Source organism: Schistosoma haematobium, chromosome 4 (genome assembly GCF_000699445.3).
Source record: "Schistosoma haematobium chromosome 4, whole genome shotgun sequence".
Lineage (NCBI taxonomy): Eukaryota > Metazoa > Platyhelminthes > Trematoda > Strigeidida > Schistosomatidae > Schistosoma > Schistosoma haematobium.
Window position 1 is genome coordinate 39,276,419 of NC_067199.1, and position 16,859 is coordinate 39,293,277.

The 16,859-nt window shown below is 34.4% G+C and overlaps 1 protein-coding gene across 1 annotated transcript in view; it reads right to left on the reverse strand.

The window, feature by feature from the left end:
• Nucleotides 1–16,859, reverse strand: part of MS3_00008033 (uncharacterized protein) — a 76,784-nt gene that overhangs the window by 55,649 nt on the left and 4,276 nt on the right. Inside the window, exon 2 of the mRNA XM_035732499.2 lies at nt 3,353–4,187. Coding sequence (XP_035587187.2) covers nt 3,353–4,163 — 811 coding nt within the window. The 5' untranslated portion in view covers nt 4,164–4,187. The remainder of the gene's footprint in view (nt 1–3,352; nt 4,188–16,859) is intronic.

Genomic DNA, 16,859 nt, shown 5'->3' on the forward strand with positions numbered 1-16,859 from the left:
AAAGTTTCCAGTTCTCACCAAGATATACCTGCAATTCTGAAGGAACCTATACACTTTATGGGATCCCAACCCGCGCCAACCAACTTCACAGTTTAAGGCGTTATTACTGACCTTTTTCGACAGCAACTGACGTCCTGGTACGGGTTAGAATCCTTTAAAGAACATCAGTTGCCTTCAAGACTGGAAGTACACCTTGATGACAAGTGTAAACTATTATGAAACCTAGGTCAAACAGGTTTTTCTGCTGACTACCATTGACCACAGAGTATACTATAATAAACGCGTTGTTGAGCTACTTAGATTAGTGAGCATATAACAAATTGATTTACAGAATTTAATCAGCACCAAAGAATTCGACAAACATGACATTGGTCAAATTATAACCGGTATTCAATTAATTCACTTCCTTTTAATACAAAAATCAATCTGATTCATGTAAGTTTGTACATGATTTCGTGATTTCTGGAGTATAACCCTTTAATCGTTTATAGGGTGAGACAAAAAATTTAATTCAGAAAATAGACCTGATGATGATTGATTAGAACAAAATGACTTTAGATTTTTACAAAAATTAAATGATTCCTCAATGTTTTCATTAAAAGAATATTGAAAATGAATAGATCTAAGCCCTATTATTGTTGAAATACATAGAATTTCAGTAGTATATACATAGTAAAGTCATAATTGATTGATCACTGAGTGGTGATCAATGTCATGTGTGTCAACTCCTTATTTAGTGCAGATCGAATGCTATCGACCATGTTGTAATGTGGCCACCAGTCTAGGTGACTCGACACTGCGTGCACTATATATTGAGGTTAGATGGTGGTTGGAGGTAGTCGACAAGAAACCCTGGACCCGGTTTTCGTGCTACTTGGCACTCGTCAGCAAGGTGTACCCTTAATCAGTCCTTCAGGAGGTCAGTCGCGGCTAGGATAGATCGGTGGTAACGTCTCTGACTGTGAAGCTGGGTGACACGGGATCGAATCCGTCAGGGAGCACCAGTTCCTTCAAGATTACAGGTACACCTTGCTAACGAGTGCCAAGTAGCACGAAACCCGGGTCCAGGGTTTCCTGTCGACTACCTCCAACCACCATCTAATCTCAACATAGTTAAGTAATCACTCTACTAGGCGTTACTATGTGGTCTAATCTAATATACACGGTATATAGGAAACTATATGTAAAATAACTTTCACGCAGACTTCCTACCATAAAATTAGTAAATGTCATCATGAAGAAATTCGGTAAAATAATGATCATGTGTTAGTTACCAATATTACCGTATCAAGATTATCATGTTTAAATTATCTAAAATTCTTAATACCACCCTAATATTTGACAAGTATACAGATTCCTGAGGTCAAATGAAATGATACTTTTCTAAGAAAAATCATCCTAACAGTCATTTCCTTTTAATCATCAGAAGTACAAACAAGTATTCATCTATTTATGGTGGTATTTCTGTCTGAAACAAGCTCCTTTCCTGTTAATTTCAGTTGATAGAAGTTTAATGTTGAAAAATCTAATTGATTTATTTGTTAATCCTTTCAATAAAATCCAAATAAACTGATATATGATGAATAGTTAGTTATGTCCGATACATAGTCGAAACCCAAATGTTCTCACTTAAATTCATTCCTACCTCCAAAATATCAATTACAGAGTTTGATAATCATAATAAAAATATCGATGTGAAACTGGATTCTTTCTTTTTTAATGGTAAAAAATAATCTATAACCGTATTATTTAACATTTCCTCAATGTGAGTGTGTTTATTGTGGTTTATAAAATTACTTTATCACTTTAATTTTCATTTATCGTTTACTATCACTTTGATGTTTGACGCATTTTTTTTCCTTGTAAATGTGAGTTAGTGATTAATGTATCGTTTATCACTATGCTGTTATAATAAACACACACATATTTCCTATTTCCTATGAGTCGTCTTATTTTTATGCTTATGTATGTGTATGATCATACATGTCTACATTACACATGTCTTTCTAAGAATCTGTCTGCTCATATCTATACTTATCACCAGTCTGTTCATATGGTACTATGATATTCCTCCTAAAAGGATAAATGTACATAGAAATTGAATGACTGCCTGTACTACTACAAGAAGTTTGTTTAAAATTCAATTCCCAAGATATTTTGTTTGATATAAATTCTCTAAGTAACAAGATAGTTTATAGTTAGAATAAGCGAGACAACTAATCTTTATTGTGAATTCAATGTGTATGATGAGGTGAACATAGTAAAGCCAATAAATTCCAATGTTCGAATCACAATATCAAAGTTTAGTAGAACAAATTGACTGTATTTAAACTAATTGAAATGCTAAAATATAAAGAGGTCATGAACCGATTGATGTTAGACCACCATAGAAAACCTGGAAGCACTGGACTGCCGTTTTGTCCTATTGTGGGACTCCTCAGCAGTGCGCATCAACGATCCCGCCTCTCAAGATTCCGACCCAGGACCTAACGGTCCCGCACACGAACGCTTAAGCTATAGACCACTGAGCAGGCTGGCCGGGATCCAACGGTCTTAATGTCTAAATAATCCACAAAATTGAGTGATATATCCAACATTGTGTTCAGTGAGTTATTATCTCACAACGGACTTGGTCATTGCTTCTCACTAGAACTCCAGAAAATACCTCTTGAAGCCAGTCACTAATCATTTCATTGACCTTAGTAAAACAAGAATAATCACTGTCTGTGACATGATTAGTTTAGATTATCCTAAAACCTTTTGAGTAGTAACGGAAACCACCATTTTTACTGATCGTTAACGAAGTTCATTTTACGTTATCCAGTCACACAATCAGAGCTGTTAATCAACATTTGAAAGGAAATGCAAAACAGACAAAATGTAACGACAATCAAACTTTGGACACCAATGTTGGTGAATTAGGAAGTCCAGTCATTCCCTTTACTGATAATGTTATATCATATGATCAATAAATATTAGTCTCTGCTCATTTTTTTTTACTATAAGGTACGTAACTTTCGAATGATGGATCGTCCAGTAATCAAAATCTGAATGACTGATCATATCAGATCTAATGAGGGTGCAATAACCTTAAAGACTGAATACTTGGATTACAGAGTTATTTGAACTAGGGTTAAGAGATCTTTTAATGAATCAGGCAAGCACCCGAAGGTTCATGAGCGAAGAGAAATGAGATCTTTACTTATTACAACCATACTGGTAAATAATATTACCGAACCAGCAAATCTATATTTTAATAAGTGTAATCACAGAGCTTTTGTAGCTAATGATTTCTAAATAGTCTAAGATAGGCTAACTATTAGAGTAAATAGATGGAAGTGTGAGCACTTACTGCCAGTATTTGATTGTTGTGGATAATAGACAAGAAATTGAGCATTACCACCAATATGTGCTGCGTTAGCCATAGTAGGATGTGTTCCAGAAGGAGCTAAAAGTTGTGCAATACGAGCTGCATTATTGCTAGAATCAGTTGTTAAGCATTCCGGTGTAATTACACTAGCTAACATCAAATTATTATGAGCATTGCCACTGTTTGTAGCACCAGTTGTAGTATTAATGGTACCAATAGGTACGGCATGTGAATTTTTCCCATGTGCTTGTACTATATTTAAAGCTTGACGAGGATAAGCAATCATTTGATATGTTTGATTATTTGGTAAACTATTACTTCCAGGTGCATTATGACCCTTTATCGATGTATTTGCAATCAATATAGGACGATAATTAGCTCCAAATTGTGATTGTTGAACAGTACCAGAACCAGTAGTAGCATTAACTTGTTCGACAACTCGTGGAAGTGTTTGTATTTCATGTAATGTATTTGTTCCTAATGGATAGTGAGCGATCAGTCCACGATTACCATGTACATAAGTTTCCATAACAGCCGGTACACCAGCTGCGTGTACAACTGTATGCATTGATTTTTGCATACCTGCTATATTATGACTTAATTGTGGTCTATGTCCACTTGATTGATTTTGTTGTCCACTTAAAATATTTTGTGTACTTGTTATAAGACATTGACCACAAGGTACTGCTGTAGGATTAACTGAAGCCAGTGGTGAGTTAGTCACATTTGTATTTGTATCCATTGTGGTTAATGATTGACTTGAGATAAGCAGTTGAGAACGTTGACTGGACATAATCACAAAAATAATAGATATTTACTGGGAAGGAGAAAAAAATAAGGAAGTGATATGTTAGCATACTAAATGAAATATACAACAAATGTCTTTGACAAATGATACAATAAAAATAAACATATGGATAAATCAGAAAATCTCCACACACTAATTACCTGTTAAAAGAAAACTAGACCTAGAACTACTGTTTAATTAATCTGGTGAAGATTGTTATGATCGATTCATACTGAGTTACCAAGTTGATAAGTAACTGTAGATCTAAGCTTCGTGTTTCTAAACACTCATTAACAATGGCTGTTTTAATATATGCTAACAGATTCATATCTAGCCTCTATATTATCACATGCGTGAAATTTAGTTAAAGCTTCGTAACATGTATTCTCTCCAAACTCTATGATTACTCAGGTGAACATAGTACATATATAATCGATGGTACTCAGTTAGCAATAATGAATATATAGCACGAAACATGTTAATAATCAATCATTAATTTTATGTACATATATAGTAGGTTTCATTTATCATAAATTTTCGTAATTCTTAAACAGGAGTTTCTTCCGTGTCAGAATCGAAACCAACAAAAGTCAATTAATTATGCTGTTCAGATATTCTCAAACCCCTTCACTCTGCCTGCATGAAGTGACAGTAAGAATAACTATTCGGGAAGATGTTCATGAATTACGCCATTAGTAAGTCAGTCATATAAAGCGCAGAACCTGATGCTTGTGTGCATCGGTTCAAATTACTATACCGTATTAACATAGTAAAATAAAATCATCAAGCCAAATTCTAGAGTAGTAGTAGTAGTAGTGTTAGTAATGGTGGAGAATTTACAATGTGAATAATAATTATTACCTAGGTGTATGATGTTAACAGGCTTTTCTCTTTAAAACATTCACTCAAGAGGAGAAGTTATGGTTGCTAAATTTATCCATTTTATTTAAATACATAAACATTGGTACAAGAAGGCACCAGATACATATGCGCCACACAAATCATTCGATTTGTGTGAGGGCTGAGATACTGCTCGGGTGCCTGAACCGAAACAGGTGGTCTTCATAGGGGGCCACACCCGAAACCTCCGACCTAAAGATCTGATCCACAAGGCAGTGGAGCAACGTAAGGAGAGGCAGTCCCATGGTAGTCGGTGACCAACAATAGGTTCATACGCCATTTGTTCCTTCAGGATCCTGGAGTCCATGTGCGCCATTGGTTTAAAATCAGGGTTTCCCAACTCTCCTAGGTGGACTGTCCGTATCCACCAACACAGTCCAAGCCCCCACCGGACATTCGCTTTTCGTCTTCTCAATTTCATAAACAACAGTAATGCCATGAGAAGGCAGTGAGTAGGACCGCCCTAATATCGGTTGTATGCACATGGTCATATGAGGGCATCTCGAGAGAGAGAGAGCTGACTCTCCCCACTCTCGGCCGTAACAGGGCATTTGGGGGCAAAGTTTGAATAAATAGGATGTCACTGCCAGGATGAGTGAGGTATAAAACTGGGATATTTTTGTGTTTAAACAGATTGATCTATGATTGGCCAGTGGTTGACTACCGGTTTATCCAGTTCTGCAGTTAGTCAGCTGTATGAACTACCTTGCTTGAGCTAGAAGTCCTTATGATCGGTCTCAAGTAGATTTTCCACTATGTAGTGATTTTATAAAACTTCTAAACTGCAAGAATGAATACAAAACTCTTGCTTTTCAGCATGACTTTGCTATTACTCGGCAGAGAAAAGTGTGTATGAAGCATGAAAATTTATTAAGAACCACTAGGAAATTCATGGAGAATCGCAACTCAAATACTATTGTCAGATACATCTCCTGATACATGTTTGAAGTTACAATAAGTAAACAATATGTCTAGAAATTTCAAGATCTTTTTTAACTTGCTAAATAACGTTTGACATTCATTAACCTAATGCAACTTAGTGTTTTGAACTAACAATGTATTATGATATAATGTGAAGATAATGCATATTAGACATAAAATGGTCATAATGGTTTATCATTCCCAAAAATGATTCATTACAATCAAATAATTCAGTAATAATTTGTTTGAACGTTCTGTATGAAATTATGAATTCATTAACTGATTTTGACTTTTGAACTGAGGTAGAAGGTTATATAGTATAGTGCCGAAATTAAATTTTAAACTATCCAAACAAAATGACCCTTAATTGGTCAATAAATACAAACATATCTAGCCATGCTAAATACAAAAGACTACGTCAAATTGTAAAATGTGTTACGCTTTTGATTCCATTTAATGAATTGAATTGTACATGTGTCAATAAACTCTTGCTTTGATTTAATCTGCCTCTCTATCAAACGGTGGGATTACTGGGTGTAAATGTATCACACATGGTTGAATATCGTGATCTTGTAAGGTTTACAAATCGTCTTTTTTCGTCATACACTACACTAGGTGAAATTACAGAATATTGTGAAGAAATAAAAGAGAGAACGATTATATTTCGAAAGATACATCATAACTACTAGTCATTATAAACATCACATCAGCAGTTTATTTTACTGAACCACTATAAAAATAACAGGATATAATCACACTGAGATTTGTTTTCATGAGTTTTACTTCATCTGTAAATACTTGTGTACTGTTGAAGATAATTAGACATTATTAATTTATCAAATTGAAGGACTCTTAACAATTGAGTTTATATACAATTGCTTGTAAACAGAGTGGGCATATTATCCTTGGTAAATGTTTTGATACCGACTGTTAGATTGTTAAATCAAAGTGACCGTGATTAAATTAGGATGATTTCGTCAAGTGGAATTACCTGAGTTCCAATCAATACTAGTATTCTCACTAAGGCTTAGACCGAGCCCCACCAATATCAATGCCTAATCAGTTTTCTTCGTAAATCACAATATGTCGTTTCTTTAACGTGTGTGTCACTTGTTATAAGTCTTGGAACACACAACTATTTTCTTTACATTAACTAAATTGGTCAGTTTCTGACTATAAATGAGTTAAGTAGAGCTTCTCTGTCGTAAATTTCTACTTAAATCTGTTTTTTTTTTAAGTAAGTAAGTCGATGAGACATTTCCCGTTTTATCTGGAGACTCTGTGTGACATGGCCCAGAATCGATCACAATGGCGTAGGTGTATACACTCTTTGTCTTCCCTTAAACCATGAAATTAAAATTATTTTATATCTTTCTTTCTACGAACTAATTCCTTCTTTCTGTACTATATCCTTACATAAAATCTTTCCTTTATATAATGTTGTTACTGCTGTTATGGGTATGAGGGGTGGCGTCACTTCCCGGCTGCTCACACCGTGGAAGGGTATTTCTTGAGAAACCCGAAAAGGAAATTGGATTAATGTTGGCCTTAACGACCTGGGAGCGTAACCGCCAAGCCCAAGGGACAACTGCTTGAGGCCGGTCGCGCACGGCCTTTTCGTGGGAGGTTTGTGACGTGTTAGCTCCGTTATTCAAAGGGCCTTACCGCTGGAGACAGAAATCCGTGAGGTGTGATATTTTTAGGGTCGACGTTTCCTAACCCCTTCCTTCCTTGTGAGAAGGCAGCAGCGCTGCAAATGCTGGTTGTCCGAGGGAAACACCTTACTGAAGTCAAACCCCTCTACAGTCAGCAGTACGACTTCGCCCTCAGACCTTGAGTTGCTGCTTTTAGTCTTACCGTTCTCCAATCGACCTGCCTGGCATAGTAGAACCTACAGGAACATATGTTACAGCCAATATAGCTCTGTTGGGTCATCACGATAGGCAAGACCGACCACCGCGTCAAGGTAGCAGCTACGGTTGGGCTTTATATACTACACCATTGAGTTAACTGTTTCTATGAATCCGGTATTCGTCTTGCTGTGCCAATGAGATGTGGCAACTTGGATCGATGCAAGTATGTGCCTGGTCCTACGTTGTAACTGACTGACTGAGATTGAATTATCTCGACCCAACCAAATTTAAGCATTCCGAAATTAGAAATTCATTTTTTTAAGCAAAAGAATAACCTTTTGAATCGCTGGATATCAGTAGCCAGTAATTGTTCAATGGATGATAATTATTACTGAGATAAATACCAATTTTAACTTCCATACTCATAATGCCAAATTATAACAACCATAGGAAATAATCTAATTCCCCATACAATTATTATGTTAAACTAAATCAACTTATTACTCTTAAAGCTGGACAAAATTCAGTCATAACATTGTAGAACTTCGTATTTACGTACATCAGTTTGAGTTGCCACACCACATTAGCACAGAGATGCGTTTTTCGATTCAAACCCCGTAGTGGTAGAGGCGGTAAGAGTATAAGCAGTAATCGGAATGATTAGGGTTTGAAGATGTTTTATTTAAAGAGTATAACCCAGTGAAATAAATTTGGAAAGAGAAAAAAGAGACATGAAGAATTCAGAAGATTAGAATTTGGGAGAACACAACGAGTGGATGCACCTGAGCCATTGCAAAAGATTTTGAGCCATATCATTCAAGGTCTCTAACCATCGGTTGCTATCATCTCGCGGTCCCCAACCAGGTAGTCTACACCTACCAACATGGCTCAGTCCACTTGTCAGTGACTTCATAGATTTGTGCCATGATTTGGTCTGGCCGCCCCTATATTGCTTCCATCCTACTCCTACACCTCGTGGCAGTCGATGGTTGGGCATACGTAACACGTGTCCCAGCCATCTCAACTGATGAAGTTTCACTACTTCATCAATTAATTTGCCATCCTTACCTAGTACCCGTTTCCTAACAACTGCGTTACTTACTCGATGGACAAAAGGTAAAATACAAACTCCTACGAATAAATTCCATACCCATTGTACAAACTAGTTTTTTTTTAATTCAATGGCTCAATAAGTAACGAATTGATGCTTGAAACGGAAACTAGTACATTTAAGTTTGAATGTAAGTATCAACACTAGGATATAAATGAATTAGAATACCAATCCCTACATAGGACTAAACACAAGTTTTAAATTCCACTGATAGCTATCAATATCAAGGTTAATTCGCTTATAGATACACATATGATAATCGAAACCGATTAACTACCATCTTTAACATTAACAAAATAGAAAAATACAAATTCTTACAAACAAATTGATTTCATTCTATAAAATAGACTGAAATATCCCAAGTTTATCGATTAATTTTTAGTAACCAATGAGCATGTTCAATTAGATAATATCTCTGCTGGAATTATTGATTTGAATTTAGTCTTTTAAAGAAATAAATGTCAAAGATGTATCGATTATTTTTGATAATAAAAAAATACAGGAAAAAAAGAAGAAAGATATCCCAGGTCAAAGATTGAAAGATAACATTCAACAAAAAGTCGTATGTTTTCATTGATGGGAAAATAATCAACAAAAAAATTGAACAGAAAATAAAAATTAAAAATTTGAATAAAAATATGCATTTGATGCTAAGAAAAAAATATTTACATTTTTTTGGTACTTTTAAAAATTTGAAACCATGGTAACTAACATGATTTAAATTGTTTTATCATGATTTATATTTATCTACTTAAAATGAGACAAAATTTGAATATAGATAGACCATATTGATAATTATATTTACATTTATATTTAAGTGAGAAACATTAATTAATGACTGTTATTCATTGCTCAAATTGATTTTGTTTAAATGAGATTTTCTGTTGTTAAAAAATAACTAATAATATATTCACCTAGTGTTGTTTTACTTGTATCTTCTCATTGTTATTTAGGACTGCACAATTTATCAGTCTCATGTTGGTATATGTGTATTCTGTGCGAAGTGCCTAGATATAGCCTTAAGTCACAAGCTTTATAAGCAAAGATGGATGGTGCGTTTCGTCCTATTTGGAACACGTCAGCTGGATGTACATATATATCTCAGAGTTGATTTTCACTCTGGGACTAGAACCGTTCGCTTCAAACGCCATCACGTTATCCACTTAGTTAGTGAGTCCTGTGAAATGGGGTGATTAATTAAACCAAATGCAAATTAAATAATGAACATTTATGAACAGATTTTGTAGAGTTAAGTTTAATTTGTACATGATATTTATCGTAGATTTAGTCAGTCATAATGAATAGAGAACCTGATACATGTATGAAGTAGCCAAAGTTACCAGATCAGATTAGCACAACGAGATGACACACACGCATACACATACAAAACATCGCAGGTTGATGTCGACAGTGGTTGAGCATACATGATAAGTATTACAGACTGACTTCACATTGATTACCAGTAAATGCCAGGTTGAAAACCACTTTTAAGCTTAATAAAAAATTCATTAATTCCCCAAAATAGATTGTTAGAAAACCGTTGTCACTTAATTTACTAACATCGCATCATTTGGGAAATGATTGGAAACGAATGTGCTATGCCTAATTATTGACTGGTCAATAAATGAAGACAGACACTTGCAGCTACGCTAAATATATGAGACTATCCTGTTCTGTAAAATTAGACCCTTTTTTTTTTCTTCAACTTCTTTCTATTTTGTATTGTATGTTGATAAAACTCTTATTAAGATTTGTATGTGATTCTCGATCGATCGGCCAGATAATTAAATAGAGTGTATTACACGATCAAGCGTCTGATACTAATAGTATTGTGGACAATTCAATTCTTTTTCGATTATAGCAATGTGTTTTCTTTTCTTCTTTCAGAATTATAACAGTGCCCAATAATGAACACAATCAGAATTACATGAAATTTAACTAGGATCTTTCATTTTCGTTGAAAACATTTGACTATTCGCAATATCTATCTCGTTGGACTTACATAGTCTAGTGAGGTAGTGACTAACATGATGTATATTATATCTATTTGCCTATCTTTTTGTAGTAGGACTCACGAACATTTGAGTGCATATTGATAACTTTAAGAAAACATCAGCTTAACTACTAGTTATGTGTTATCAGCATCTATCGGTAACTTGTAATCATTCTTTTTTACATCAGACACAAGAAACTTCTAAACATCTAATCGATATTTATCAGCTGATGAGATGAATATAATGTTCCAAATATTTGTCAAAATATCATTTAAACAATAGCAGGGGTAAAATAAAAGTTTCGAATTGAGGAGACGAATATGATATTTTTTATTGATAAGTCACTAACTTCTAGGTGTCAGTAATTTACAGAATTGTCGGATTTTTTTCTGTAGTTAGTCGGACATCTAAAATTAGAAACTGAAGCTAGATAATTTATATAACTCAGCAACCATATAGAAGTTCACGTACTAAACTGCAAGACAACATTGATTATTTGAAGGTTAATTGTTCTACTTAACTGATAAACTGAAAGCGATTGAGGTAGCTTTGAAGCCTGTGATTCAACATGCATAAAACTTGATTACTTGAACCATTAAGTTACATTCACATGTTATTTGGTCAGTGTGAGATGATCGTTATGTGTGCATTCACGTTCACCATAGAAACCGAAACTAAGATCAGTTTCAAATTTGTATATCGCTTTTCTTTGAACATCAATTGCAATCTTCAAGCGTATCTATGACATAGTCGTCATATACTAACTACTGATATACTCAAGTCTATTCTTCAAATTTTAAGATCAAACCAATATCAAGCATGATTATCGAATGTTAAAAAAGACAAACTTAAGATTCTAACTAATAATGAATATTGAATAATTAAGTCAGAATAGTTTATCTCTTTATAAAACAAGGATAAATGGTAAAGACATAAACCTAATTATAAAGTATGATTTGATCTATTTCTCTAAGAACCTACCATGGGAATTACTTATGCAGTAAAAAAAAATCGTCTAAATCAAACTAAGCATTTTTACTTAAAAATGATACTAAACTTCTCGACCAAAAAAAGAATCTAGTCTACTGTTACTGCTGTAGTCATTGTTTTGTCGTGAATTGAGCGTTTTAGGTGTGCGTGCGTGTGTGTTTAAAACCCCTGTACAATGCAAACATATACATCTGATTTAGTTTTACATTTAATTAGTATTTATTCGGTCTCAAAGGAATTGAAAGTAATCTCTATCCACTATTTTAAATATGATCACTTTAACAGTATTGATTTTAATAGAAATTACTGATATACTGGCTAGAAGTTTTATTTATCTCTAATAAAATTGAAATGGTAAATTTCTTAGTTAAACATTGAATAATCATATAGTTATTTTAGTAAGAATGGATTGTAACTAACAGTGGAATCCATAGAGTCCGTTCCATTATTATTTTCATTGGTTTATTATATATAGTTGGAATCCTCAAGACGGAAGGAGGACAGGAAGACTAAAGAATACATTACACCGAGAAATGGAGACAGACATATGAAGAATGAACAAAAATTGGATAGGACTACAAAAGAAGACCCAGGACAGAGTGGACTGGAGAATGCTGGTAGGTGGTAGGTGGCCTATGCTCCATTAGGAGTAACAGGCATAAGTAATTATACATAGAGAGAAAACAACTACTTTTAGTCAACTGATTGTTACGTTAACATTTATTCATGAACTGGCTGATATCAGGCAAATGTCATTCTGAAAATAAATGAAAACGTGATATATGTTTCAATCGATCGAAGGACACGAAGCATATATTGGAGGTGAAATCATAACTTTCAGGAGGTTCAACTGAAACTAATCTGTGACAAATGCAACATGTAGGTTAATCTGATCTTCATAAAAACCCCATTATCTAAAATCATATAAGTCACTTCACTAATGACTTTCATTAAGATTTTCGTAAAATTCCAGTGAGAAGTCATGATTGGGGAGAATTCAGGCATATCAACAATGAAACAACTATCAGTAGTGGTACCAGATTATAGTCAGATACATAGCGAATTAAATGAAATTTAGATTGTACCATTGGATGCTGACCTAGTGAAACCAGTGATTAAAATCTAAAGATTCTAAGTTTGATTCCTAGTGAAGTCATGATTGAGCACTAGTGAAGAGTTCTATACTAGAATGAGATGGCTGTCAAGTTATTCCTCCCTTTATTTTCAATGGTACTTCAGAGATGATCAGTTTGTGAGAAATACAACCTATAAAACAAATATACTCCTTTTAATTAACATATTAAAAGTTATCCGTAGTCTACAATATGATTTATGTTTTTCACTGTTTCATCATCAGCTTCTAAGAACTTTTTATCACTAAGCGTACGTTTATCGACACATTTTCATGTAATATAGTCATTGATAAAACAGAGAAATACTGAAAAAATTTTATTGTCTAAATAATACCCTGTTTTATAGTTAGCAACATAATTTAGAATACTGACAAGTAGAAAATCTTTATTATGGAAAACATTTTCCATTTGTGAAACGGTAAGATTAGGGATTGAAAAAAAAATTATTGATTTTATTCCATAAACTCTCATAACTATTAAGTAATCATAAGTGGTATACAAATAGAATGATTTTGGAATAAAGTAAACCGATAAAGTTTGCTTACAACTGTTATGTTTTACATAAGTGAAAAACAATTAATGAACACTTAGGAAAACAATCATAATATATTAGAATGGGAGTTTGGGGAGATTGTAGTTGAATTATTCAGGAGCCGAAGTAGGATAGACCAGAGGAGTTCAAGCTGTATCGGGTAGAGACAGTTATCTACCTCAGGCAATGAATGAATGGTTGCGCAAGATCATGGATCGATTGAAGTTAAACTCACTGGTCTAGAGTTTAAGCATTCGCGTGCGGGACCGGAGGTCCTGGTTTCGAGTCCCGCACGGGGGATCGTGGAGGTGCAATTCTGAGGAGTCCCATACTAGGACGAAATGGCCGTCTAATGCTTCCAGGTTTTCAATGGTAGTCTAGCGTACATCGACTCATGAAGTATAAAATACTCAAAGTTCTCTGTTTTCAAGCGAAGTAAGTGATTGATGGTTAAGTCGATTGAAGTACAAGAGTGTTACTAGACTGTTACACCGAGTTGAGAGTTCAGATCAATTCTTTTCAATTTATAAAGGCGTTTACATTTCATATCATTTATCAAAATGTCACATGTTGAATAGCTAAACTTTTGTTGAAAATCAGTTGATATTGGTGTGAACAGACAAATAAAGAAACCATGACAAACAGCGAAAGCTATTTTCGGAGGACGTTATTTCACTTAATTCAAAGTTTGTAAAACACTAAAATTTGGTTCTTTTTTCCATAGTTTATTCTATAAACCATATGCTTTCTTTTGATATATAAATGATTGACATAACATTTTCTGCTTCAAAGCTATTGTGAATCAAACGTAACCTTTGGTACTCTATTTTTCTAGCACAATGTTCAGTTTGTACATAATTGTAGTTTAAGTGATTGTGTGTTGTATTGGTGTATCCTTCGATACTAATTTGCATCAGAATTGGGAATCGGAAATAGGTCGAGTAGTGTTCCAGTTGACTCATCTACTCTCTCGCTTTTCAACCAATGAGGTGATAGGATGGCTTTCGTCTCTCTGTTCAAGGCCGTAAGTCTCAATTCGATCTCACACATTTCCAGCCTCAAGGCTAAACCAGTTAACCTTAACCTAGATCGAGACAAGTTCTCTCCTGCATATTGTTGGGTAGACAGACCAAGTATGTGACATATTTTTTTGGCAAACTGTTAGGATCTGATTATCAGTTGAATGGATGTATTGACGATTGACTAATCACTGAGATGTGATCACATCGTCTTTCATATTACAATCCGACCACTAGTCTGAATGACTCAATACGATCTGCACTATGTCAAGATGTCAAATGATTGAAGGTAGTCCGTGGGAAGTCATTCAAAACCCAAATAGCTCGGTGGTAATCTCTCAGACTGTGAAGCTAGGTGGCCTAGGTTCTAGTTCATAGGCACTATCAGACCCCACATAATTACATGTTCGTCTTGCTGGTGAGTGACCACGAAACCTTGGTCAAACAGGGCATTCTGCTGACTAGCTCCAACCATCTAACATATCAAGTGATTGTTCTGTATGGGTCATTCTGAAAAGAGTGAACTACTTGGTTCCAGACTAGGATTTAGAGCTAAGGTCAGAATTTTCTATGATTAAGAACTAGTGTAAAGATTGGATTAAGATATAGGTTTTGAAATAAGAAGTTTAGACTTAGGGATAGGAGCTAGTTATCAACTTAAGATTAGAGTTGAAAAATGCTAACGTATTCTTATGTATAAACATTTATGAATCTAGTTCAGTTTAATTATTGTAAACCTTTAAGTTACTGGCAAAGTTTCATTATCCATATTCAAATGTTATACAGAATTTGTCTTTTTTTCATTAAAAAAACCTAATTACTTTCTAATCGTTATTTCTAGTCACTTAAAGTCGTTACTGGTAGTCTTATCACATTTATCAATCTGAAGTGTCTTAGTGGTTAAATAACGGTAGTTTATACTTTTTTTTGACTTATTACGTAGTATGGTAATATGCCATCTGTTATTGGGTTTTGAATTACGCGCAAAACTCCACTTGGCTCTCTCTAGAATCTGATTGGTTCATCAATAAACTGTACTTTTACCGTAATTACTACAATCTAAGTTGTTGTAAAGAAGTGTAATGCATAGAGCTATCAATGCATTAAAAATAATCAATTATTTTGTTCAGTTAAATTAAACTTAGATTATATGGTAGATAAATAATATATCAATAAGAGTACATTCAATCTTATATCATTTGAGTTGTTTCCCATTAATGATACAAAAGTTAGTCTCCTCAAACATTATCAATTGTTAAGCAATACTGCATATGAATCAACATTTTGGTGATGTGCAGATAATTTGATTTTCTAATAATTAAGTATTGAATATGCTGATTAATTACTGTCAGACAACTTAGTTATTAGTAATGTGAACAGTTCATTTATTAAGGTTAATTATATTGTACAATATGAGAACTGAACACGAGTTCGTGTGAGAAATGGTAAGATCATTACACATCAACAAAAACTATCCTTGACTGTCAGTATGAGGTTGTCGAGAATGTTAAATTTCATTAAAATCACGAACTGGTATAAGCCAGACTACCACTGATAACTTAGAAGCACGGAAAGGCCTTTTCGTCCTAGCATGGAACTGCGAAACAGTGTGCATTCACGACGCTGCATATGAGAACTGAGCCCAGGTCCTCCAATCGCGTATGTGAACGCTTAACCTTGATAAGCCTTCTAAGTGAACGCTAGATTCGATTCCTAAGCTCTTGCTGGTAACCACCAGGCTAGATCTACACAGCAACTTGAACACGCGAGAGAAGGTACAAAATATAGAAGAAACGCTTTACTCAAAAGGTTCGTTTATGTACAGAAATTCTGGGTTTTTTTATAGTTTTTTAGATGGCCTTGGGTTTCCGGAAAATTCAGGAACGCTACTAGACATTTTAACAGTATAGGTAATCATCCAATCAGAAACTCGACATATGACCCTTAACTTTCTAGATGTTTCTGGCAAGACTTCTATTGAATGCTGATTGCATATGATGCTTCTCATTGTTTTCAGAGCCTTCGTTGGCTTTTTTCGGTGAGTTTTCTAAATCTCCCCAACAAACTTCTAGACCACTGAGCTGGGATTCAACGGTGTCCTTAATAATATGTTGCGTTTATCATTTGATTTATGGTAGTTTCCGTCAGTAAGAATCTGCGATAACAGGGTAGTGTAGTTTCTATGACCAAAGAAAAATATGTCGTTTTTCGTTAATCATTAGGGGTTTTAATATAACTTTCATTGCTTA